The sequence below is a fragment of the Vidua chalybeata genome, chromosome 2 (assembly GCF_026979565.1).
Source record: "Vidua chalybeata isolate OUT-0048 chromosome 2, bVidCha1 merged haplotype, whole genome shotgun sequence".
NCBI lineage: Eukaryota > Metazoa > Chordata > Aves > Passeriformes > Viduidae > Vidua > Vidua chalybeata.
The window spans coordinates 15459078-15485815 of NC_071531.1; the positions used below are offsets into that span (position 1 = coordinate 15459078).

The 26738-nt window shown below is 41.1% G+C and overlaps 2 protein-coding genes across 3 annotated transcripts in view; one reads left to right on the forward strand and one right to left on the reverse strand.

Moving 5' to 3' along the window:
• The window catches only part of MAP3K15 (mitogen-activated protein kinase kinase kinase 15), an 82440-nt gene extending 68548 nt beyond the window's left edge, over positions 1–13892 (forward strand). Inside the window, exons 19-29 of the mRNA XM_053934596.1 lie at positions 834–991; positions 4140–4323; positions 6753–6930; positions 7592–7766; positions 9473–9658; positions 10055–10160; positions 11312–11522; positions 12379–12491; positions 12656–12753; positions 12843–12919; positions 13405–13892. Coding sequence (XP_053790571.1) covers positions 834–991; positions 4140–4323; positions 6753–6930; positions 7592–7766; positions 9473–9658; positions 10055–10160; positions 11312–11522; positions 12379–12491; positions 12656–12753; positions 12843–12919; positions 13405–13519 — 1601 coding nt within the window. The 3' untranslated portion in view covers positions 13520–13892. The remainder of the gene's footprint in view (positions 1–833; positions 992–4139; positions 4324–6752; positions 6931–7591; positions 7767–9472; positions 9659–10054; positions 10161–11311; positions 11523–12378; positions 12492–12655; positions 12754–12842; positions 12920–13404) is intronic.
• A 126-nt stretch (positions 13893–14018) lies between these two features.
• Positions 14019–26359, reverse strand: PDHA1 (pyruvate dehydrogenase E1 subunit alpha 1). 2 transcript variants are annotated; one of them, XM_053934597.1, is made up of 12 exons: positions 26192–26359; positions 24928–24942; positions 23486–23554; positions 21962–22135; positions 21150–21276; positions 18787–18878; positions 18322–18414; positions 16966–17121; positions 16714–16785; positions 16008–16075; positions 15044–15152; positions 14019–14468 (listed from the first exon to the last, which is right to left on the reverse strand). In XM_053934597.1, exons 1-12 carry the CDS (start codon positions 26255–26257, stop codon positions 14304–14306), a joined length of 1206 nt encoding a protein of 401 aa, XP_053790572.1. In that variant the 5' UTR covers positions 26258–26359; the 3' UTR covers positions 14019–14303. The 2 variants fall into 2 exon arrangements, with proteins under 2 accessions (XP_053790572.1, XP_053790573.1); XM_053934598.1 differs by lacking the exon at positions 24928–24942.
• Positions 26360–26738: the final 379 nt, after the last annotated feature.

Consider the following 26738-nt stretch of genomic DNA (forward strand, 5'->3'; position numbering starts at 1 on the left):
GAGTCAGAAACCTGACACTCTGAGGAGTCAGGGTGTTGGTGATAGTCCAGTTAAATGGTGGCTGCTCCTCCTGCTCCTGGAGTGGCAGATGAAATGCTGCTGAAGCGATGATCCAGTAGAAGGGTGTGGTTTTCTCTGAAGGTCTGGTGATAGAGTAGATGGGCCTGGTCTTCCTCTGGGAATCCAGTGAAGAGGCTGAGTTGCTGTCTCAAGAAATGCTGATTTTATGCAGGTAGGGATGCTTGGCTCCTCCCTCTGGGTGGAGGATCTTACAGTGGGATGATGTAACTTTCTCAGTCATGCAGTGAGCCATTCAATGGCCCATTAACAGAAGATATCTCCCCGGAGGGAGACATTGTTCTTGGAAGAGATAAGAAAACTGCCCAACAGAAGATACCTGCTCCACCTCCGACAGATGGCAAATAGAATATATGCTTATCTTACAAACCAGGACATCATTATTGGGGTAAAATATGAAAAATTATTCTCATTAAGACTATCTGTCACTTCTCAGATTTTGCGATCTCTTACATGCATAATATTTAAAAGTTGGTGTCTGCAAAAATTTGATATAATTTTATTTTCTAGAGAAGCTATTGGATTATGTGGTGTATAGACTTTCAGCACTTGAAACCTGGAGTTAGAAAAGAGGGGCAAAAAGTTTATAAAAAAGATGCTATAAGTCTTTGTCTAGTTTTCAGTGCTGATATGGGAGATAAGGTATTTGGCTATACAGATTGCATTTCACAATTTTTGGCTTGCTGAGTGTTGTGTTAATGCTCCTTAATAAGAATTAAGAATGTACACTTGACTGCTCTTTTTGTCCTGACCAGGAACCTTGCAGTACATGGCTCCAGAAATCATTGATAAAGGACCACGAGGATATGGTGCTCCTGCTGACATTTGGTCCCTGGGCTGTACCATTATTGAGATGGCAACAGGCAAACCTCCTTTTCATGAACTAGGGGAGCCTCAAGCTGCAATGTTTAAAGTAAATACAGCTTTTTTGCTTTAGAGTTGATGAATTGTCAATTATAGCTTAATTTCCTAATATTATTTGGTAATAACATTGTCTTACATGTGTTGTTTTGCACAAAGCCATAGTCTGGCCTGTGTTTTTAACTCTTGCTGAAAGATCCTCCCCTTCTCTAAGCTGTATTGCTCTAAGGGGTGATCAGTTATTTTTGTGCTGGAAATAGGTCATGACTCAGAGCAGCAATCTGAAAAATGAGTGAAGGCTTATGAAAACTAATATCCCCTGTGTTACTTTTTTCATCTCCTGCTCTTGGTTTATGATTTCCTTCTTGTAACCAGTCTCCCCAATAATGACAAACAAGTTATTTCTGCTCCTTTAAGTAATTTTTGTAAGCTTCCTTCCCAAAGGAAAACGTTTTAAAGGCCCAATCTCTGCAACAGGGATGCGGGAAGATGTGGTGGAAAAGGGCAGGGGAATAGCTCTCCAGGATTCCCAGTATGTATTAAAGGAGTAAAATACTCTGTATTTTGCATTCCAAGTCCTTCAGGTCATAGTTACCTCCTCAGTAAGCTGTTGTCTCTATTGCATTGTTTTTCTTAGTTAGTGTATCTGTTTTCAAATGCAAAAATTAACACTGGGATAATAAATGTTTTTTAAAAGTTATTTGTTCTAGCTCTGTAAGTAACAGGAGTGTAACAACTATGATGTGTCAAATGAGTAGACTGAAAAATTTTGGTTCTTCCATTGGCTTGCAGTAGACCTGTAGTAAAGCACTTAAGTTTTCAGTTATGCTTGAGAATTCTCATTCTTATAGTGGGGGAAATATCCCATCCATAACTCAGCAAACTGCTTTAAATTACCAGTGTTGTAATTTTTTCATGTATCTTGTTGAAAGCCACTATGTGAGCTTAGTATCATAATTAATGCAACCATTGTGGCAAAATCAAGTCTTTATCAATAGGTAGAGAAATCTGGGCTGCAGTTCAGCATGATGTGTAATGCCATACGTCATACTAGGCCTGTGAGTTATCCCGTGAACCACTGCTAAAAGGCAAAAAAGGGATGATTATGGCTTTTGATACACTTATTTCAGTGGTATAATAGGTCACCTTGGTGCTGTCAACATGTGGCATACCTCAAAAGAAGCTGCCTGGGTGAATGTGGTTTGACTCACTAAAGCTTTCCTGAGGGAACCATGGAAAGAGACTGTTTTCCACATCACTGTCAATGTCAGATACAATTCTGTTGGCAGATGCCTTTTAACCTTATGTACCTGGCATGCAGTTGTGACTGCTCAGTGAGTTACACATCTTATTTTTCAGCACAGTTTATTGAAAGTTTTTAGCATTCTTATTGCAGACTGTGTTAATTTACTACAAGCAGGCATTTGGTTTTGTTTCCTGTTTCTTGGCTCTGCTGGGACCTGTTTGGAATTGTGTCTTGCTAGACACCATAGGTTACAAACCATGTTTTCTTTTTCTGTGTAATGAAACCAAGCAAGCTGGAAGCTGGATTTGAAGGAGGCTGGCTGGGCAAACATGTAAAAATAAGTCTGGAAAACTTTGAATATTGAACTTTTGGGGTCCCCACCTCCACACATGAATGCTCTGTTGTGTATATGGCAGGTGAGGAGAGGGAAGGTTTAAGTCTCCCTGTGAAGTCACTTTAGAAATTGCAAATGACCAAAGAGTTGGACAAAGTAGAGAAAAGGGGCTATAAGAAACCAAGAACAGGATAGGTCCTGGCTGGGACCATTGCATGGTCTTTATTCTATGAGCACAAAATCTGTGCATCTCTGTCTGTGTGAAGAGTGCAAACAAATGGCATTCAGTGGAGACAAAATACACTAGTGTTGCCATAGAATTTGCAGGTGGTTGTGACAAAACTTCCTCCCCTTGAGCAACAGAGATTAAAATAAGATCAGAGACAAGCTTTCAAATTTCCTGGTCCTGGTTTGGAATTTTTCTAGATTTTTGCTTAGTGCATAAGAGTGAAACCTGGCACCAGAGTGCTGCCAGTTTGTGACACTGAGTCTTAAATGTGCTCAGGTCATGGTTTGGAAGGTCTTAAAGCCCTATTAGCATTTTATTACTGCACTGTCATTCAAATAGAAGCAGGACTGCTCAGCATTTTTTTCTTCAGCTTGTATTGAAGCGGAACCAGTATTGTGAGCACTTAATAGTGCCACAGTGTGTTAATGCAGCTCTGTAATGAGATTATTTGAAAGCAGATGGCACTTAACTGCTGGGCTGCTGTCTCCCTTGTGGACACTACCTTTGTGCTTGTTCTCCAGGATGTATTTTGTGTAAAGATGCTGAGACTACAAACCATAATCTCTCCAGACATGTGCATACAGTGCATACAGGTTATACAGCTCTGGCTTCCAAACAGTTCTGCCAGATTGACATTAGAGAATAAGAAGGCAGCAGTGAGGAGCTGGAAAAATCACTGGGGAGCAACCTGTAGAAGCACATTTTTCATTACTTAAAGACAGAGTCTTAAAAGAGACTCTTTTAAGTAATGACTTAAAATAATAGTCATTACTTAAAGAATGGTTTAACAAGGATCTTGTTAAACCTTTGGACATCATGTGATTTTCAATTAAATAACACTGAAAGACTCAGGAAGACATCTGCCCCGAGATGGGGGCTGGTGCCAAGGTCTGGCAAAGTCAGTGTGCATATTTGTGCAAGGAAATTTGTCAGTGGCAGGAGCAGAAAACAGCCTCAGGCTGTTGGTGCTAGAGGAGATTATTGCTGTTCTTGGGTATGAATGTGCTGGAGGAGTCAGCAGCTGAGAGACACAGCTCTGAGCAGAGGTGATGGGAAATAGCAATAGCTGGAGGGGTTTGTGGCTGGTCAGAGGAGGAGTATTTGAAGCACTTGGTGTCAATAATGCCCAGATACCAAGATTGCCTGAAAGCAGGTGATGAGATACATCCATAGCTTGGCATTTATGTAATATCACATGGATATTTACGCCATGTTTGCCGTGAAATAAAACAGGATTAGAACCTCGTTGTCACTTCACTGCTTTATGTGGGACCTGGTTCACTCCTTTTCTACAAGAGTCAGGAGAAGTGTGAGCGACTGTATTATAAGAGCTTTGGCCCATGGTCTCATGGTCTCCATAAAAATAATTAGTATTTGTGTTTTACTTGCAGGTTGGGATGTTTAAGATTCATCCTGAAATTCCAGAATCAGTGTCTGCTGAAACAAAGGCCTTTATTTTGCTCTGTTTTGAACCTGATCCTAGTAAACGTGTTACAGCATCTGATTTGCTCAGAGATTCTTTCCTGAAGCAAGTGAACAAGGGCAAGAAAAGCAAAATTGCATTCAAGCCTTCAGGTAAGGAATTATCAGCCAAATCCAAGTCAACATCATCATTAAGTGTCATATAAAAGATTGGAATCATTAAGCACTTTCTTTTGCAAAGGACATTTCTTGTGCCAGGAAAACAGCAGGAATTCAGCTATTAAAAATGTCTGTGATTTTTGATTATATGTATTTAAATTTAATAATTCTCAGAAAATAAAGTGCCTTGCTTATTTTGTATTTTGCTTGCTGAAACTTCCCAAAGTAATTTTTCCTCTCTCCAGAAATAAATGCCTCATTTGTAGTAAATTAAAATTAGAAGAGTGACATTTGACAAAGACTTTCCAAAGCAGTTCTGCATTTTAGATTTGCAGTTATATGCACTTCAGAGGTCTGAGGTTCATAGAGTAGGTGTTTGACACCTGAAAATGTGGATCTATTAGGTGTTTGGGTCAGCATTTTCAAACTTGATACATAACATTGAAATTTGGCACAAAGGTGCTGAAGTAGCTGTCTAGTGGGTTGTTTTGTTTTATCTGCATGGCATGTTTCTTCTTCCCTCCCCCCCAAACATATCAGCCACTTGCTCAGTGATAAGATAAGGAACCTTAATATAGACCTGCCAAATAAATCATATGAAGGAACTGTTTCAAAACAGGGAAAGCCATTGGTCTTGCTGCTTCTTTCACCTGTCTGCACACACACACACTCCCAATGCAAACTGAAGTTCTTCCTATTTGAGCTTTTCCTCTCTCAACAAATAACTTTTGAAATAATGGAATTCTGAAGGGAACAAGTAGCGAGGAATTTATACCATCTGGCTGAATTGGTTTCATCAAGGAAATGGGCATTACCTTATGTCCTGAGGGACACTGAGAGCTGAACTCCAGTCCCTGCAGTGACACTGGGATAACAGGAGAGCTCCTGCTGCTCAGCCAGGGTAGTGGCATGCAGGAGAGCTGTTGGCATGCTGTAGCTCTCTGTCCCACAACAATCTTCTCTTGTAGCCTTTCAGCTCTTGAGGATGTCTTCCTGGAAAAATTGCATGATGTTAGAAAGTGCAGAGCTTGCCTTGTTAGCAGTGTCAAGAGCAACAGGCTCTTTGTCAAATATCAGGGCAGGTGCACCCCTCCCTCCTGCTGCCTTCCTCCTTTCTTCTCTTCTCCTGCTGGTGAGGTTATGGAGCTGGTGCTGCAGGGAGCGAGCTCAGTGCTGACCAAAGACATGAGCAGAGTGGGCAAATGTGAGAACTGTGCATTGGGTGAGGATAGGGAAATACACCTGATGGCAGCTGAGTGTGTGATTCTCCATGCCAGAGCTGAGGAGAGCTGTGCTGGCTGCTGCAGCCATCCCCAGGGGAAGTTTGGTGGCCCAAGGTAGATCCTGGCCCAGCAGTTACCACAGTCCCAGCTGCAGCAGTTCATCATCTTCTTCCTCCATTGTTTCTCTCACCTCAAATTTCTTCAGACTGTCCCCATCTTTCCATCTCATCCCTATCTCTTTCTTTCCAATAATAAAGGCAGCCCAGAACAAATCCCAGGCCTTACTCTTGGGACAGGAGCTCTCAATTTGCTGTCCTACTGAGATGCCTTGCACCAGGTTTCATGAGGTGACATACATTGTTTAATTTCTGTGACTGTTTAACCTCAGTCATGTGCCGTGGAGTATGTCAAAGCTTTCTGAACAACTTAACTTTTAGCTCTCTTCCTTCCCTCACCTCCAAGAATTTGTAGTGACAAGCATCAAAAACTTTTTGTCATATTGTAGCTCCATGGTTATGTTCACCTTGGGCTGAGAGAACTTTACCTTTCCTGCCACACAGCTGCAAACTGGCAATCAGGATTACAGCAAACTCTCAGCATCTGGGTTGGTTTGGTTTTCTGTTTTGTTTTGTTTTTAATTTTTTTCTTACTTTTAAGGTTAATTGGAAAGGGACAAGAGATTTCCTTCAGGCCAGTGCTGAGAGGCAGGTCCTTGCTAAGGGCAGGGGCACATGTGAGCGAGGCAGATATCTCAGGCATGGAGAGGGAAATTTGATGCCAATTAAAGGTGAGGAGGGCACATAGTTGGAGTGCTCCATGCTTAGAGAGATGGCTGTGGTGGAGCAGCAGATGAAACTCTTGGTTCCTCAGGCTCTTTAAACTGCTCATATCTATTTGAGTCACCTGGTAGGGCCAGCACCAAGGGGGATTGTGTGTATATGTGAGAGAGGGTAATAAAATGGCATTTCCTGTGAGTATCTGTGCTATCTTTGGGTTTAGCAGTTAACTTGTTAAAATCTTTTCTTGCTTATTCATTCAATGATTTTGAATTGTGTTACTGCTTTTTAACAACAAGGTTACTTCTCCCTCAGCCATTTTGCAAAATGAGGTCTTGATATCAGTGAAGATGATCACAGCTGTTTAAAGCATGTTGCCCTTTTTGGCCTAGCTCTGTCACACATTTTACCATGTCTGTCCTAGATTATAATAGAAACACATCCCTCCCATTGCCAATCCATGGGGAACAGGCTGGCAGTAGCAGCAGTGAGCACGGCTCTGTTTCACCAGACTCTGATGTACAGCATGATGTGTTTTTCGAAAGGCCAAAGAGATCCATTTCAGAGATTCAGACAAAGCATCCCATTTCTCATTTACTAAGGTAAAATATTTGCTTCTCACTTGACACCCTTGAGGGATTCTGTAGATTTAATTCACATTTTATTTTATCTGAGGGCAGTTTTTTCACCTAATGGTTAGGTAAGCACATGTGTTAATCAGTAAATTGCATAGACAGATTACCAGTTAATGTAAACACTGTCTATATTTAATAATGAACAATCATTCCTCTCCTTTAAGGTTTCCATGTACTTTTACACTTTCCTTCCTTCAGTGAGTAAATGTCAGTGGTCTTATTGATTGAGTGGATATGGATTTAGGAGTTAAGTGAGGATTTGACCCTTCCATATGCTCATAACAAAATGGGAAGCAGAAATACAGTTCTGCTTCTCCCAAAGTACAAAGCAATACTTTCAAATGAGTATGTTACAGTATGGGTCCAGGAAAAAAAATGAGTAGTTTCAGCTTTCCTTCCCAAAACTGACATTAATGCCAGCTTCTTAGCAGGGGGAAATCAGCCATGGGGCTTTGAGTCAGCAGAGGATCTGAGCCATCTTCTGTCTCAAAATCAGCACTTACCAGTCTGATCAATCTGCTGCTGTAGTTTGAACTGAGTTTTTAACCCCAGAAGTGTCCTTGCTCCCTTCTGGCAGTCCTGGTTCCTTGCTAATGCTGAGGTCTCTCTTGTGCCTGTGCTGCCACAGCGTCCCTGATGAGGGCTCAGCCTCGGAGGACAGGAGCGCCTCGCCATCCGTGGAGGATAAGGATTCTGGGCTGTTCTTGCTGCGCAAGGACAGCGAACGCCGAGCAATCCTGTATAAAATCCTTAAGGAAGAACAGGATAAAGTTGCTTCCAATTTGCAGGAGTGTATTGCACAGGTAATTTCACTTCAGCTCACCTTTTCACATGTCAAGGGAAAAATAATGAGCCAAGTCATACTATTCCTTTTCTGAAAATGAATAAATGAAGGTCTTTGGATTGTTCTTTCTGAGTATCCTTAATTTCTGAGACCTGTAACTGTGTGAGCTGTTTGCTGTTGTGTGAATGGGTAGCAAACACCACCTTCTGACTGCTAATGGGCTCTTGGTTTATATGAGGGAGAGATTTGGGCATTTGATGTGGGATTATGGAGGGCTGAGGTTGGTGAGTTGAATGGTTTTGATGTTGTCTTTTCTTTTGGCTTTTAAGGACATGGAGCTAAAACACCACATAGTAATAGGTATATTCTACGTTAGAGACCTGATTAACAGTTTTTAAGAAAACGTTTGTTAACTAGGTGCCAAGATCACAGTACATGAATCTTAAGAAAGCTAAGGTGGATTTTCTGAAGAGGGGAAGGTTGGGTGGGAAGGTTTAGTTACTCTGAAGAGGAGCAAGAAAAAAATCATAGAATGGTAAATGCACACCCAAACATTGCCACACACCTGTAACAGCCTTTTCTTCTTAATGTCTGCTCCTGATGAGCCTCTCTCTGGTGAATCTGACATTTGCTCATACCCTTGTCAGTGATTTTTGGGCAATCTCCAGCACACTTGTTCATGACACTCTCCCATCATTTATTCTTACTAAAGCTATGTTTTTTCACCTGGACTGCACTCCCATAAAGGGGAGCGTGCTGACTCTTGGTGTGGTGTCCCCAGGCAGCTGTTGACATTTGTGGCTCGGCTGTCAAGCCCTGCTGCTCCATGGTCAGCTCTGCACAGCCCAGGGTTTGCTGCTCCCTGTGCTCCTTCCCCGGCAAACTGCACCACAGGGGCTTCTGTAGGGCTCTGCAGACCACAAACTCAGGCTGGGGAAGCAGCTGGGGTACATTTCTGCTCTGAGTTTAAACTGCAAAACAGCTGATAGCCTTACAAACAATTAAAATTCAGAGTCAGAAATAATCAGGGCTCCAAGCCTTTTCTGCAGTGAAGGATTATTTAGTAGCAGTAAGTCCTGGTTCAGTCTCCAGCTGTTCTATAGCACTGCTGTCATCATCTCTTTTCCATAATTTATGTAATACTCCCTTTACCTTTTAATTACAGAGGTTGTTCTTATAGACATTTGGATGGCTTTAACTGTGGGGGTCATGGACTGAAAATCATAAAATAAACACTGATGGATCACTGTGTCATTTTAGACCTTTTTTTCACTTGGGATAAATGCATATATAAGCATACTTTTTTTCCTAAGGAAATTAAATATCCACATGATTAGATAGAAGTCCAGATTCAGCTTATTGAAAGGATAGTATCTAAAAAAATTGGGTCTCTTAGTGACTCATTTTGCTGTTTTAATGGAGGAGAGCTGCCCTCTGCAGTACATTGCAGGAATGTGTAGATATAATTTGGAGCCTCTTCCCTTTGTGACAGCCACAGTAGCAGTAGATTTACAGGGTTTTTTTGAAAACAGAAATTACTCTTTAATTTTTTTTAAGAAAAGATAAAAACTAGAGACTCTGCATAAACAAAAGTTCTGTGATTCTGTTCAATAATGTGAAATATATGTAAGCAAATCGATGTAACCCTAAGAACATTAATGCTACTAAATAGATGTTTAATTACTCTGGGATTAATTTGATACACATTCATAATATTTTCTCTAGAGCTCTGAAGAACTGCAGCTTTCAGTGGACCACATCAAGCAGATTATTGGGATTTTAAGGGACTTCATACACTCCCCTGAGCAGAGAGTGATGGCTTCTACAATATCCAAGTTGAAAATGGATTTGGACTTTGACAGCACTTCCATCAATCAGATTCATCTGGTGCTGTTTGGATTCCAGGATGCAGTGAGTTCCTTTCCTCGTGTAGGCGCAGAGGAATGGTTTAGGTTGGAAGAGACCTTAAAGATCATCTATTTCCAGCCCCTGTTCCATGAACAGAGACACCTTCCACTACATCAGGTTTCTCCTGGACAAAGCTTATGCCAGGGGTTTGCAGCTTCCCCACTGTTCCTCACTCCTCTCCCTCCTTGTACTGTCGTAGAGTTTGAATGTCACAGTCTGGTTTGAAATGGTTTGAAAGCTGTAGCCTAAAACTGTCAAATCTGTTGTTTAGAATTTGAAAGGTGGGAGGCTTTTAGAGCTGCATGCAGTTTTTACCTTATAAAGCTTAGTATTACTATTGGAAAATAAGGTTCTCTTTCCTAAGGTGTGAGCAAATGGTGTTTGCTGCTACTTTTACAGGTGAACAAAGTATTAAGAAATCACTTAATAAGACCCCATTGGATGTTTGCCATGGATAACATCATCCGCCGTGCAGTCCAAGCAGCAGTCACTATTCTTATTCCAGGTAAATCAAAGCAGCTGAAAATAATCCTTTTTTTAAAAAAAAGGTGTTCTGCATATCAAAGAGCTGTAGCAAATGGAACAGTTCAGATGTTTACGCTTTCAGCATGCCATTAACTGCACCCCATGTGCCACTCATCAAAAGACATGGGGTCAGAGTGTTGCAGAGAAAGAAGTGTTGATCTGGAGGATTAATGCTGTACTTGCAGTACAAAAGCACATAATGAGGAGATAAACAGGGGTTCTGCACCCCCAGTGTGGTCCAAACATGACAAAAAAAAAGACAAATTAAATTCAGTCCAAGCTGGAGATTTTCTAGTAAGAAAGAAAATTATTCTGTACATATTAATGACATCCAGGGTGGTTAACACTGCACAGGTCTGGTTATGTGTTCTGAAAAATTATTAATGAGCTATGGAGTAGATGTGTAGAAGGGAGTGCATCAATATGAGGATGATTCTGGCCCATAGATGGACAATAGGGAAAACCACCAGGAAGATAAATGTTTAAGTACTGTCTAGGAATGAGTTGAGTTGGAAATATTTAAGTATTTTTGTAACTGTTTAAAATGCTGAGCACCCCTTCCAGTTTAGGAATGTTCTGAGAGACTTAGTAACAGTGAGTCCTTTCAGTCCAAAGTTGCCATGGCTTTCAAAGCCAAATTTTTAAAGATTTTGTACAAGAAAAATCACAACTGTTCTTTGGTAAAAGGGTGGCCACCTGCAGCAAGTTCTGAGAAGTGGGGCTAAGAAATTCTCCCTGGAGAAGAGGAATGCTTTTTCTGCTCTTTGGTCCAAGGCATTAGGGAAAACCCCCTTTTTTTTTTTTTCTCTCTTACTATATAGGAAAAATGCAGGCTTTCAGGGATTTTTCCTTAACACATTTTATTGACTTATTACTCATCTCATGATATTTGTCCCCACTACAACTATGACCTACAGCTCTACCTCTGCTGGTGCATCGCTCATTCTAGAACCAATGCCAGAGAACCTGTGCTCCGGCTCACGCAAGGCTTCACTACTCCCCTGCTCAGTGTTGCAATGAAAGACATTATGCAAAGTCTCCCCCACCCACAGTAGTGAAGAACAGACTGCATAACCTCTGGAGACAGAATTACCAAAAACATCTTGTTCTTCCCCTCTTTCCTTTTACCAGAGCTTCGCACTCACTTTGAGCCAGCATCAGAAACTGAATGTGGGGACAAGGACACTGATGAAGTGGAGGAGAGTTTCCAGCCCTCTGAACAAAATGGGGCTGAGGATGCTGCCATCACATCGGGGGTCAGCACCCTCAGTTCTGTGGTGTCACACAAGGCTCAGCAGCAGCTCAGCCAGGAGCTGGGCAGACTTAAACACGACACCTTAAGGTAAAATCTCCTATAAAGACTCTGGATGTATGTTCAGGCAGTCTTTGAAAAGCTCTCAAGGCTGTGCTTTCTACACTGATGGGTACATACTTACCCGTAGTACTGCTCACCTATTTCCTTACAATAAAGCCTTCCATGAGCACAAGTGGATTTGGAATACACTGGCAGTACAGTATGGCAACTGAACATCATTCAATACAGCATTTGTTTCTGTGTAATTAATCTATTAATTGCAGAATGTCACGTTGGATTTCTGTGGGGAAGTAATTAGGCTTGTGTAACCTTGCCAGTTTCCTTCCTACTCCTTTGATGCCCCATGACGTGGTGTCAGTGCCTCAAAGCTGTTCCTGCAAGGAAAGGCCAGAGCAGCTCTGTCCTGGCTCATGGGACAAGCTGGCCACTAATTAGCACCAGCAGAGCTCAGCAGAGCCCTGCCCTGTTTCTCATGGGTTACATGTGTAGGGTGCTGCCAGCATGGGTTACACAACAGCTGAAGTTCCCATTATTTTTTATGCATGTGATATAAATCCATGATCAGAAAGTCCTTGGTAAAACATCAGTGTTAGATTGTTCAGTAGTAAATTACAGTATAAAGGCAGCAGCTCTGCCCAGGGAGGCTGCACAACAGTAGGAACAGAATTTATGAGGTATTTACTAAATTCTGCAGGTGAAAGCCTTCAAGTGGCACCCCTGAGTCTCAGACAACCAAAATGAAATCTCTAAGCCATTAGAGATGTTACTTATGACAGTACTTCTTACAAATGCCTCTGTCCTGTGGTACTCATTAAAAATTGTATTTTTTCAGTTAGATTTATACTCAGTGTGATTGTGTTTGATCTTTCTTATATGCTACAAGGCTTTTGGAAAATCTCGTTCAGAAGGAGAAAGAGTATCAGACCCTCTTACAACAATCTTTGGAGCAGAAGACTCAGGAGTTACAGTTGCTTCAATTAAAGCTTAAACCCAAAGGTATGAGGAGATACTGCAGAATTAAGATACTGCAGTTACACAAAACATATGAGATCATGTGTTTGTTGAAAGGATGCAAAACCATATAGCTTAAGCTTCAGTTACCTGAAAACAACCACTTTTGTCCTAGTATTGAGGTGTATTAACCTTTGCTTTTGTTAAAGATTCCCAGCGGTCTGCAGCAACTTTTAGAGAGAATGCAGACCCTGAGCTCACGAACTGGCTGAAACAACAAGGAGCAGACTCGGATACCATTAAGAGGGTAAAAATAAAATCACATTTTAAAAAGTCATAATTAGCAGTTTGGTTTCAAAGAAGGAATATTTATTTATGAATAAATTTGCTTTTTAGTTTGCAGAAGAAGATTACACACTAAGTGCTGTCCTTAATGATATCACTAAAGATGACTTGTGGTATCTTCAGCTGCGGTAAGAAAATATTTTCTAGTTCATTGTTAAGAGCTTAATTAACATATTTTGTTAAAAACCTTTTAGAGTTTGGTTATTCCAATAGGTCAGTGACAGTTCAGGGGCAACTGCCATCAGTTTCCTCTCAGATTTTGATAAAAGTTTTCACATCTTAACTGACACAACTACACCGAGGATGCTTCAAGCTATCTGCTTTGGCATTTATCAAGGTTGGACATTTTTTTGCACCCTTCACGATGATGTAATCATATGAAAAACAGGCATAAGGAATTTATTTTTCCTACCCATTGATTCAGGTCCTCTTGTCATCATTCTGTTAACCCCTGGCTGACCTGGAAGAAGCTTTAACCATAACACAATGTAGTTTGCTATGTACTGTCATAACTGGTCTATCCTTGGGATGTCTTGGTTTTACTTCTTGCTCAGTTTAAGGCAATGGAGATGAGGGAGTTTCCCCTAACTGTTCTCCATTTCCCTTCATGCAGGGGTGGTCTTCGCTGCAGAATCTGGAATGCAATCCTAAACCACCGACAAACATCCAGCAAGACCTCAGTGCAGGTCAAGGCTTTGGAAGAAAACAAAATGGGAATAAGGAAATGAGATACATTCCCAGCACTTAAACTGTTAGATGTATATATTTATATGTACAGTGGCCTTGCAGGTTTTGCACAGTTATGTAGCTTGTTTGACCATCAGTGTAATACACAGTGAATAGTAACAGCTTTTAAGTCAGTGTCAATGCATGTAAGTTATTTATGACAAGACTAAAGCATATGATGCCTGTCAATGTAATACAAAACATTAGGTGAGAAAAAACCTACCTGAATTGGCTTCAGCATTGTGAAAACTGTGAACTTAAAATGTGTTACTTCTGCTGGCTGATGGTTTGAGCAGGGAGGGGATATGCTAGAGCATGTCACCTTGTTGTAGATGGATTTATACAGCTTTTTGTATTAAAGCTAGTCTCACTGAACTACTGAGAAAAGCCTTGTGTGATGTTTTCAATTAGTGAGTTTTCTGCAGCAAAACCAGAGCACATAAATTATATTTTTGGTGGAGTTTCTGGGAAAGAGTTCATGAGACAAAATAGACCATTAGATAAAGGTTGGTAAGGTTTAATTTTTATTTTTCTTTTTGCACTGTACATAACACATACAGTGATCCAAAGAAAGTCAGTAAAGCAAATATATAGAACTTTAAATAAACCACTTTCTCCCAACTTAGCTTCTTCTGAAACATTCATCATATTTAAGAAATTCCATACTCGGATGGATTTCCTTACAGATTTCCTCTTTGAAAGAGCTCTTAAATAAGCTTGTTTATTATAGTTCCTGTAAATGCATTCACTTATTCTTATGAATAAGTTACACCAATAAAAAGGCCTTTAGCTGACAGACTTGTACTTTATCCACTGGTTTGGGCCACGCACTTCAAAGGGTGGCTCATTGAAGAAGATGTGGTGACCCAGTTCTTCCAGGGGAGGCTCTGGGTCAGTGGTAGCAAACTGAGCAGCTTCCTCGATCTCCTTCCTTACTGCCACATCAATTTCCTAAACCAGAAATACATGCTTATTAGAAGACAGCTCAGAAAAAGCATCATAATTTTGAATTTAGATGATATGATAAAGTATCAGTCAGAGTTAGTAAACAATTATTAGAAATATAAAATTAAAAACCTTTTAAAACTCCTTCCCTACTAAACTGCATCATTTTGGGTAGTACTGGTACCTTACTGACCGAGGAACATGACCCCACTGAGCCTAGGGGGCTCCACAGGGTTTGAGGGTTCCTCACTCCTTCACTAGGATTCTTCACACTTGGTAATTTCCCTTTCCAAGACTCACCTCCTTCCTGGGGAGTCAAGAAAGCCCAGGTAATTTTGATTTCTATCTGTTAGCAAATAACACCCCCCAGCCTTACTTAGAACACAAAAGCTAAAGGCCTTTCCAGCACAACACAACTTCAGGAGCTGGTCTGCAACAAAATTTCCCTTCACCTATAAAAGTGATGTTAAAGCAAACCTTAAAGAACATGAAAGAAAACAGTGCTTAAAGTCATGTGCTTTCTGGAGATCATCAGTGTGTGACTGCTCAAGAGATTCCTTACATAGCAACTAAAACCATACCTTTAGTTCTTCAACGCTAGCAAGGTTGTTGTTGACCATTCTGTCCTTCAGCAAAGTAATGGGATCACTTTTGCTTCTCACTTCTTGAATTTCTTCTCTAGTACGATAGCTAGGAACAAGACAGGCAAAGACATGAACCCTGGAGCAGAGTGAGGTTCTGGACACAGCTCACTCCTAGAAAAAGCGTCCATAGAGTTGTCAGGGATGCAGTGACAACATAGAACATTCATCATCCAAAGGACGGCACAGCAAGAGCCAAAGGCCTCCGGAGAGAGATCTGTAAATACCAACTGAACAGAAGTAGCTCCAGACTCAAAGGAAAGGGGAGCAAACCCAGCCTGAGACAGTTATCCTGACAGTTATCCTTATTTCCTCCTAACCCTTCCCCCCTGCAGAGGGGGGCTGCATGACATGTAGATGATTCCACATCACTGCAAGTTTCCAACGAAGAGCTGGGATACATCTCTACTTCATGCAGACACATTCATCTTTGTCAGTTGGAGCAATGCCCAAATCTCTCTAGCACCTGGATGTTTGTATTTTTAGGATGTGTTCAACTTGTCTGGGCAGTCCAAACTGTTCCTGTAATTTTACCTTACAGGATTTAAATCCTTTTAAAACCCCAAAAAAGCATGATGCTATTCAGCCAAACCTTCATTAGGACACACCGTTAGGCCACACTGAAAGCAGAATTGATTAATTGAGAGCACAGAAGTTTAACTGACTTTGTGCTAATTCTAAACCCACAACTTTTAATTCTGCATTAAAACAAGTGTGTTTCATGACTACAGATTATCAGCTGAGCAACGAGATGAGTGAGCAGGCTGCTCATAGCAATTTCATCATAACCTTTAAATGCATCTGACATCTGATTTAAACACTGAATTTCACAGTTTAATCTCTTAGAATTTGATCATCAGTACTTCTTTTCAGTGAAAAGAAAGAAGAAGGAATGTGACAGTACCTTATTCCAGGGTCACTCATACTGTGGCCATGGTAACGATATGTCTGCAACTCCATCACAAGAGGACCCTTGAAATGAAAAGCAATAGTGAGTGTTGCCACCATGAATGACCAGCTTGTTACAGCAGCAACTATTTGCTAGAGCTGAACTGCACCAGTGAGCAATTATTTTTATTCAATAGGTTTTTCTCAGTTTAATTTACATAATATTAGCACATACAGTTTCATACTGTAAAATGAAACCTAAATTTTTCAAATGAAAGCATGCGCTGATATCGTAAGCATTTCTTTTCGTGTTCTCATTGAGCAGCTTTACAATTTCCTTCCTTCCACCGTTACTCAGAATATTTCAAATTACCTCACAGAACCTTCATTGCTTCAAGTATTGAAAATCTTCAAAACCAGTGTTACTGTATTTGGGTGACAAACACTAACATTGACTCACAAAACCTTTATTTCACGTTCCATTTCTATATTTCTTGTAAATATAGAATGATTATTGCCTTCTTTGATGCTTCCCCTAATTAAACACAAAAATCACAACTGCTTGACAGTCATAGCACCTTTCACAACAGAATGTAACTGTGGTAGAAATGGGAAAAAACGACAGTATAAGTGTTTGGTTAATACAAATTGAGGAACTACTGATGCAGCAATAGCTTGCAAGAATTCCACCCATGGAGAAGGAATGCCAGTTACAGACTTACTTTTCCAGCTCTACAGTACTCGGCTGCAAACTTTACTGCTTCTCGGACACAGAGAATATCCATGCCATCCACCTGGTAATGAACAAAGACACGTTAAGGCAAAAAAATCCCAGCCTCCAAACTTTCAGTATTTCCACAAGTGGAATAGAATTCAGCTTCAAGTATATATATGTAGAAATAAAATAAATACCTACGTATGCATTGTGTAGGTATGCGCACACACATTTCCCCTCAAAAAAAAGCTGTACTCACCCTCAGACCTGGAATGAAGTATCCTCTTTTGTAGTAGTCAGTGCTGGCTGCAGCTCTTTCAACTGATGTTCCCATCCCATACCGATTGTTCTCACAGACAAAAATACAAGGCAACTTCCATAAGGCAGCCATGTTGTATGTTTCAAATATCTGCCCCTGAAAGAAAATTAAGTTACACCTCATCAGGGAGCTCAGCCTTCAAGCAATAGGCTCTACTGAAAATCCTTCAGTTGCAGAGGTCTAGAAATTTTAATACTAAAAGTGATCTGAAACCAGCCATTTGCTACAGCTCAGAAGGAATAAAAGAGAAGCTACACTATATGAGGTAACTTTCATCTCACCCACTAGTTTACAGAAGTAAATTTTTAAGCCTGAATCATTATCTGTGTTAGGGTACCACAAAACCTCCAACTTTAACTCAGGTATTTCAGCAACAGTCATAAAAAAAACTTGACAATTGATTAACCTGGCAGGATGCTGCTACAGCAAAGTTAAGTTTGACTGCAGTGACTGCAATCAGCCTTGATTGCTCTGAATCAAATTCAGGGAAAACCATGAACTGAGATCTCCACCTGTGCTTTGAAAGTGTGAAACTATCAGCGGTACACTCTAAATCACCAACTGCTTATTTGGCTTATTGTCTCAGCAGATAACATGAAGAGACTGGCTGGAATATCCATAGTAACTGGCTCTGCCAGAATGCTCTGTCCTCTTCTCAGTCTTCAGAAACCTGATTGACACATATCTCCCTGTGCAACAGCACTGTCACCTTCACTGCCATCCTTCAGAGCTCTCCTTACAGTACAGACAGTTCAGGGTGTCACACTTAGGTGAGCTGTGCACAACTGGAAACCCCTCCTCCCAAGACTCATGTACCATTCGTGTAATTAACCATTAGCCTCATTAGCCTCTGAGTATCCAGAGTGTTCCAGAACAGAAGAAGCCAAAAAGTTTTCCCTCCACTACAGCTACAAGGGCCAAGCTCAAAACAGGGGTGGGGAAGGGCAGATGTTTACACAGGTCCAAAATATGATAAAACAGTGCAAGCACATGGTACATTCCTGATATATAAAGAGCACCTAGCAATTAACTTCTTAACTGTTCACCTGAATCACCCCTCTGAGGACTACACAGTTGTTGGAACACATCCCTGCTCAAACATCTAAGACAACTCAAGTAAGAGGTGGTCATGTCCAAATTCTACAACATGCCTGGCCACCTCCATGGAGTTCATCAACACTGCCTGGGTTGCAGGTACACAGGGAGGGCAAAATGTGCTCTTCCACACATTGGAGTAAAGGCAAAGCTCACAGAGCACAGAAGGAAAATTGATTCTCCCCAGCCACGCTGCTTTACCTGATTGGCTGCACCATCCCCATACAAGGCCACACAGATTTCATTTTTAGCGAAGTACTGACAGGCCAGAGCAATCCCAGCTCCAAGAGGAACCTGCCACAGAGTACAGGACAAAACATTTTAGAACAGCATTTAAAGGAGTTGAAGATAGGCAGCTTGTGAACTTTAATACGTGACATTTAGGCTGTTAGAGACCTTCTCAACAAACAAGCTCTTACCCGCCCGCTTCCCTTTGTTACAAATGTTATTGCAGCCAAAATATAAACATGAATGGTATTCTCAATTTGAATTATTTTCGCTTCAGTTTACAAAATGGTGAGCACACCAGAATAAGACATACCAGCCACAGAGCAATGGTATCTGCATACAAGCTCACACACCACAAAAACTGAGGGGAAACATTGAGTGGCAAGAGGACACGAGCTAAATTCAGCTTGTGCTTTAAAACAGAAGTAATGTATATACCTGAGCACCAACAATACCGTTGCCACCATAAAAGTTTTTGGTATACATATGCATTGAGCCTCCTTTTCCCTTTGCACATCCTCCTTTTCGACCTGAAACATGAATAACAAGCAATTTCTTTTTTGGAGGAAAAATACTATACAAATGGAAACATCTAATTCAGTTCCTAAAGGTAATAACGCTAAGACCATGATCTGCATGGAGTTAAGACAGGATGGCCTCTCTCATACAAGTTTACAATTAAACATCTCAGAAAATAAATACGAAAAGGGGGGGAAATGAAGAACAATAATGGAAGTGTAATTCTGGAAATATGGATGAGATTAAGAAATTTCAAAACCAACCAAAAGTTTCAGTGTCCTACTATACAAAAGCACTTTCAGATAAATATGCGGTGCTTTTTTACAGACAACAAGGTCTCATATCGTAATTTGCAAGAAGTATATTATTACTTTTGGCTTCTGCAAGAAAAGTAAGAATAATGTTCCAAATCAGTTGCAATAATTTAGACTTGTCTTCTCTTTGACAATAACCACATGTAAAAATTACCAACAGGACACTAAAAAAAACCACAAGAAATACCAGCTCCCCATTCCACCCCAATATAAACATTAGTCACCCAGCCCAGCTTTATTCAAGGTGTAGTTTGAAGATAACCAGTGATCCATGAAGCATTGCAACAAACCCTATTTAAATGAGCCCATCTAAGAACACAGAATTTTTCATCAGCCCATTCCATTTCCTATTCTTATCTTCTTGTTACTATTCATAGAAGATTGCATTTTATTTCTAGTAAGCTCAGCTTGTCTCACTGTTTTTTTGCCTTGGCGTTTGTTTTAGAAGTCTCTTGAGACTCTTTCTGAAATTTGTACTTCTCTTTCTTACTTTATAGTGGATCATTTTTATTGTTGATATTTCTCATACCTTTGCTATGTTTATGAATTGGTTTTGTGGGGGCTGTTACAGATTCTGCCAGCTAGGACCAAAGAAAAACAATCTAATTTTAAGAAAAATAGTTTTATGAATAAGTCAATTTCCATTTAGTAAGCTCCCTCCACTTTTTGTATAGTCCCTTCTTGTATTTTAGAATGTATTTAAGAACTCCTGATTAACCAATGTTACTTTTTGCTACATTTTCTACTTTTCTTAGAACACAAACTCATTTCTCATGTCATTGTCAATTCTCCTGAAAAGTCCTTTGCTATAGCTTGTTTCCTATAGGATCTTATCTACTGGTTTTATTTTGGGTGACTCTGCTTCCTTGTCCTTTAAAGATTTTTTAATTCTGTCACTGTAACTCATGCTGTCTTTCAGTTTGGCATTTGTAGTCAAGATCTTTCTTTGTAAGAATGGACTCTAGCAGCAGTTCTAAGAACTTTCCCCAAGTGTCATTTTCTGGAATAAATCTCTTTACTATAGCCGCTCCTTCCCAATTGAAAGAGACCCAATAAAGTCAAGTGTAATGTTAAAGAAAATTATTAGTGTCATGAAATGAAAAAAATTTGCACTACATTATCACTCATATTTGTAGTTTCAGGTCCCATAGTTGGCTACAGTCATGACTATCTTCCCATTTACTTTCTGACTTACCAGTATCCAGTGACACTTGGCAAATCAGTCACCACTGGATTCTGGGCTTTTGTGCACATTACACATATGCATTCTTAGCACACACAATTCTTAGTTTACAAAATCATACCACTTATCTAACCCCCAAACAGGCTTTCCTATACTAACATTTCAAGCATGCAGGTTCTCAGATCAAGTCTTTATTATACCAGTGATGCATAAAGGCCTTCAAGCTCCTTGCATCTGTTCACAGATCAGGCTGATCTTCTCTTCTCTGCTCCATCCTCAATCCTACTGTGGATAGCCATCTTTCCTTTCTGCAAAATCTCTGTCTTGATCATCACTTAATATTCTTGTCACAGTCAAATTTTGCCAAATCATTCAGTTTATCATTATAAGCAAAGTTTACCAGTCTTCCTAAGACTTAATCAGCATAATTCTGAAAATCCAGGTCTGTCTCCTAGGGAGGATAATGCCCTGTCCCACTGAGAGCAGATGCCTACCATCAGCAAGTTCAAACCTGCTGCAGCACAATTAATACAGCATAGAGTATCTAGAAAAATCTTATGAATTTGTGCTTTAGAAGTACCAGCACTTAAATATTCTTTATTTGTTAATTTTCACAATAAAAATCACTGATTCATAAAACTGAAACAGCTGATCCATTCTGCTATGTCACTAGACTGCTTCTGAAGGTCCAATATACTTGGTGCATCAACATCACTTTGAATTTGAGAAAAAAATCTGACACAAGCACAGCAGCTTGTGAGATCCTCACTCGGCTGAGCACAAACCTGTAAGTTCCGCGAGAATCTCCCGGACAGGCACTCCTCGGGTGTAGGTGAAGCCGTGGGCTCTGTACGCTGTTATCACGTGGTCTGTGGGCTTTATGGCAGCCTCAATCCCCACACAGCAAGCCTCCTGTTACACAGGACAAGGAAGTTTAGCAATGAAGAAAAACACACAGCTCCCACAGTCAGCATTGTGGCACACTGCTGATCCTACACACATCAAATACTGGCAGGTCACAGGAAGAGCACAGATACAGGAGACTGACTTAAATCCCAAGGATTGATAACAGGCCTGGAGCTACAACAGCCTTGGGCTCTAAATTCCAACCAGACTGACTAGCAAAGGCACATGGGAGGGGAACCAGAATCTGCAAATATCTGAAGAATTTTCCCCTCCAATGAGGGGAACAATCACAATTCTCAACAATCACAATTCTCAACAACAACAATTCAAAAACATCAGGGGATAATGGACAGACAGCAAAGTTTCATTAAGTTCATGAAGTTTCTTCTCCTGGCTGTTGCTTTTTAGTGGGGACAGCAGTTTCTGTATCCATGAGATACAGAAACAAAAGCCACCAATGAAACTTGAGGGGGGAAATGGAGGCCTTCAAATGTGCTTATTCCTCACATTCAGCTGATCTTCAGCTGCACTGTGCCCTTCCCCGTCTTTGTGTCTCTCCTCCTCCCTCCTCTCATCCCTCTCCTTCTCTCACAATGTACACAGATACTCAGTTCTACATTCTCCACTCTATTAAACCCCCTACATTACATAAGGTAAGACAATATAAAACCTCCTGACCAAGAGTTCTTACCTGACCATCATATAAGTGGCAGAAGCCACGAATGATCTTCTGCTTGTAGAGTTGGTCAGACTTGAGCTCCATGCGCCGGATGGTCTGCATGGTCTTGTAGTACTGGAGCCCCTCCTCTCGAGTCATCACTGCCGTGGTGCCCGGCCCTTCCTCCAGCCGATGGAGGTCACATTGCTGCAAGGTTAAACAAGTCATTATTTCCTGAAAATCATTCATCTTATTTACAAGTATTACTTCATTTCTTTATGATCTGCCATTTTCAAATTCAGAGTGTAATCCCTTCTAAAAAAGAAAGCCAGCAAAACCTGAACTCATAGGTTAGGACAACTGTGCACTGTTTCAAAATTCAGGGAAATAAACCCCTTACTTTTAATAAAGACAGATTTCTACTCAGAAAATAAAGCCTCATTATTCCTACAAGCAGAAGATGAACTAAAGTCCTCTGGAAATATGGCAAAAACCACACTTCCATGGTTGTTGCACACCAAATACTTGGAAAGAGCTACAGAGGCTTAGTGAAGAGATAAGAAAGATCAAAAGATTGCTCTGTTTGTAAGATCTGGCTCTAAGACTAGCCCTCACCTCTGCTACCTCTGTTATAAATAAACAGTAAGTTCAGTGCAAGAGACTAAACAAATTACTCTGTCAGTGCAGATTAAATAGCCAAAATATTTCTATATAGGTTAAAGACAGTTTATATCAAAGCAAAAGTCACTCCAGAGCAAATCCACTGACACCTAGATTAACTGGATATAACACCTGGGCACACTACTCGAGCAACTCTGCTTCAAAGTTCACAGAACAACAGAAACTCTGGAATCTTGTTATCAACACAGGATCAAATAATAAACCTTGTGTCTACTCAAAAAAGACTTTTCATATAAACATATATTCCTTCCCTTCCACCTGAAACAATTTTCATACTTCAGAGGCACAGCCAAACAGGGAGAGGGTGGAGAACAACCCAAGTTATTTCTTTCAGATTTTCTTTCATCAATTCCTGAATGAAACACCAGCACAAAAGCTACTGCCAATAGAAACATCACTTTTTCCTAAGACCCAACCAGAGTGGAAAGCTGACAGAATATATCACACATTTTCTGAGCAGCACCAAGTCAAACATTGAAAGGATGCCAAATTTTTTCCTCAAAAACCCACACAGACTTCAACCAGCTGCATGTTCGGGATAGGCTGCAAATACCTAATTGTTTGAAAAGCATTAAGGAAACAACAGAACAGAAAAGGTTCTTTATCTCCTTTCTGACTCTATTCTCACAGCTGCATTGTAATATAACAGCTGCAAAAAATCACAACTTCACATTCTTAAGAAACAAGTAACATTACCACACACTGCCAACACAGTACTTCCAGCTGCACTTAGTAATCAGGTCAGATAGTGAGGGGTTTGGTTCTGGAAATTCAAATCGTATTTTCTAACTGAGAGAGACATGGGGACCAGTCTATCAGGTTAAGATCTCTAACAAATGCTTACAAAGAATGCCAGTATTAAGTGTTCTTCTTCACCTTAATCTCAAACGTAGCTTCACTTGCGAAGTCTCCATAGTTACGTGATGCTACCACCACTCGAGAGGCCTTAAAAAAAAGACAAAACCAAAGCATGAGCAATGTTTAAATGTAATTATCAAGTGAAAGTATGTGACTTTTCAAGTAATTTCTAAGAGTACTCCCAAACTGAAATAACTTATCAATTAGACTCAGCAGTAGCATATCCCATAAGACTAGGGAACTTTTATTCTGTATGCCAAAATCCTTTAAAACCCATTATTTAAAATTAAGATTAGAAAAAGAGAATTTAAACTGGTAATACCCTTTATTATCTAAAATAAACCTATTAAGTTTCAAAACTTTTGACAGTGAAGATCATCAAAACCACAAATATAATTGTTTATCCCTTCACATGCCAGGCTGACAATACAAGGAGAGACAGCCAACACAGACTTTGACTGCTGACTGTGTGCTGACTAGATAGAACAAAAAAACCCCAAAACCAAACAAACAAAAGAAATCCAGCAGATATCTGAAACATAAACTACTCTCACTTTTTCTTTTCAATAGGAAGAGAAATTGGGGGAATTCAAAGCCATAACAATGGAGAGAGCGAGCATCATTTCTATAACAGCATGGCCACTCCTATGGCTACTCTAAAAACATGGAAACACAGAAGGTTCCTGAGGATACAAGAAACACAGCGCAACAGAAAGGGTGGCATGGTAGGGGAGAGATAGGAAGGATGTTTAAAAATACATTACTGGTCCCTCTTAAAGAAGGAACACGGGCTGTTGACTAATGAATGGTGGTGATTTTAAATGACTTTAGCAAGTTTCACTGCAGCGTGAGACAGGATGGGCCCATGTCCATGCATGCACTGTGGCCACAGCATAAGGAACACGACATCTTTAGTGGCAAGACTGTACTGCTAATTAAGTTACACAAAAACTTCAGCAGCTCCTTCAGCCAGGGAATCCACATACATTTAGCTGAAGGTAGATTACACAAAAATTTTGAGAATGTTCAGGTCACCATCTCCAAAAAAGGTCTGACTGACACGTGTGAAGCTTGGGAAAAAATTCTCAATCCATCCTGGTTACATCCTCTGTTGCATATCGATCAGATTTATCAGCAACACTGCCCCCATTCACCCTGCCCTGGTATCAGATTGAATATTTAGAAGTTTTAATTTAAACCTAGTTTCTACACTATTTACCACAATGTATCATTATTATCAGTGAAGAAAAGCTATTTTACTTCTAGAGCTGGAAGTAAATCCACAGTTTGGATTCACAGTATCACAGAATGGCCAGGGAGGGATCTCTTTAGGCCACCTGATGAAACTGCCTACCCTGAAGAGGACATAAAAGAACATTGAGGAGTCTGAATCAAAGCCCTGATATGTGGGCAGTACACCTATCAAAAGTAAACCTTCACAAGTCTGACTGAGGCCTTACCTCGCTAACGGCTCCCTAGGTTAGCAGCGTTTGGAAGGGAAAAAAAAAAAAAAAGGAAGAAGAGTAAGTAGCTGTATCAAATAATGAGGGGAAGAGAAGTCAGCAAATTATTATCCAACTAGAACAGAACACTGCAAGTGGTAGTTTCTATACATGGAAATCCATCTGTACACTCTGGAAAATGCTTAAAGCATGTATGAGATACTGCTTTATAGATTAAGTCTACCTCTATTTATTTGGTAATTTATGCCTTCAATTCAGAGGCATAGGAACAATTAAAGAAAAATATTTACATATTTGGTAAGCAGTAGGATCCAAAAATCTTTACTGAAATATCTGACCCAGATTTACTTTGGCATTCCAGGAGAACACAGTATCTCCAGAGTAGGCCACGTACTTGTAGTAAGGGACAAATTTTAGGCACCCCATATTTGCAAATTTTAATCTAGAGATTCTATTTGTGAAGTAGGAAATACTCCTAGATATGCAGCCCAAAGACAGATAGCGAGAGCTTCCAGTAGACCTTCTCCCCAGTGTTTTTCTGATGGATCCAGTCATCCACATACAGTGAATGCTTGGGTGAGAGAGCTGCCTCAGAAGGGGGCTGCAGCAACACACCTGCTCTCCATAGCAAAAAGGCACCTGACTTCCAGTTACCAAAAAGTACCTTTTAACTCTGGTCTTGCCAACAAGTCTTTTTCAGCAGGGTTAATTTTTCCTCATGGCCACAGTCATTACAGTGGAATAAGCTGAATGAAGTGGTAAAAGCATAATTTTTCACGCAACAAAGATAAAATACAACAAGTGACTCACACTAATTAAAAAAAATAACAAACTTTGAAACAAAATTCACGCAGAGGTTGAGAGGGGCTGTTGGCTGAGCAAAGGGAGGTCAGGCAGTTCAGTCAGAAGCTGAACTCCACTCGGGCCGAGCAGATCTCTGCGGGAGCTGACCTGTGCAGTCTAAGTATGCATGACCAATATCGATCAAAGCCCTGCGCCATTATGGGCTTAAAAACCGAGCTCCTGCACGCGACGACCATTTTACTGTCACTTGGGATCGTCACGCAGAGCGAGGGAAATAAAAAACTTTTTTTTTTTTTTTCTTTAATTATTCTTCAGTTTTTCGCTGCCGGACCCACGTTCCCGGGCAGCTCCCGCCGTCTCTCCCGGGCTCTTCCCGGAGCCGTGCCCCGCGCCCCCCTCCTACACCGCACCGCTCCCGGCCTGGCCGGCACCGGCCGCACTCAGCGGCCGCACTCACCGTCCTGCCGGCGGCCGCCGGGCCCTGCAGCAGTCGGGAGAGCGCGGCCAGCAGCATCTTGCGCATGGAGCGGGAAGGGTGGGCAGCGCCTGCCGCGGGGCCCCGTCCGCGGCTCTCCTTCAGCCGCCGCCGCCTCGGCCGCGACCGCCGCCTGTCCTGCGTCCCCGCGCTCTGCGCATGCGCGGGCCTGCGCTGCGGCGGCGGCCCGGGCAACGCCCCCTGCTGGCCAGAGCCAAAATGTCATTAAAGGTCATTAAAGATCATCAAATGCGGGGAAGATGGGATTTCCTCACAGAGCCGCGCGGGCTCCTGCGCGCCTCGTGCAGCCTAGGCGTCAGGAGGAATGTTGGATCTTCGGAGGAATTTCTTGTCAGAAGAAGCGTGTTTCTTCTCAGAATTCGGAGAATTTCTTCTCAGAAAGCGTGATTAGGCACTGAAATGGGCTGCCCAGGAGGCTGGTGGAGTCACCGTCCCTGGAGGTGTTTAAGGGAAGAGTGGACATGGCACTCAGTGCCGTGGTCCAGCTGACGTGGTGGTGTCGGGTCAT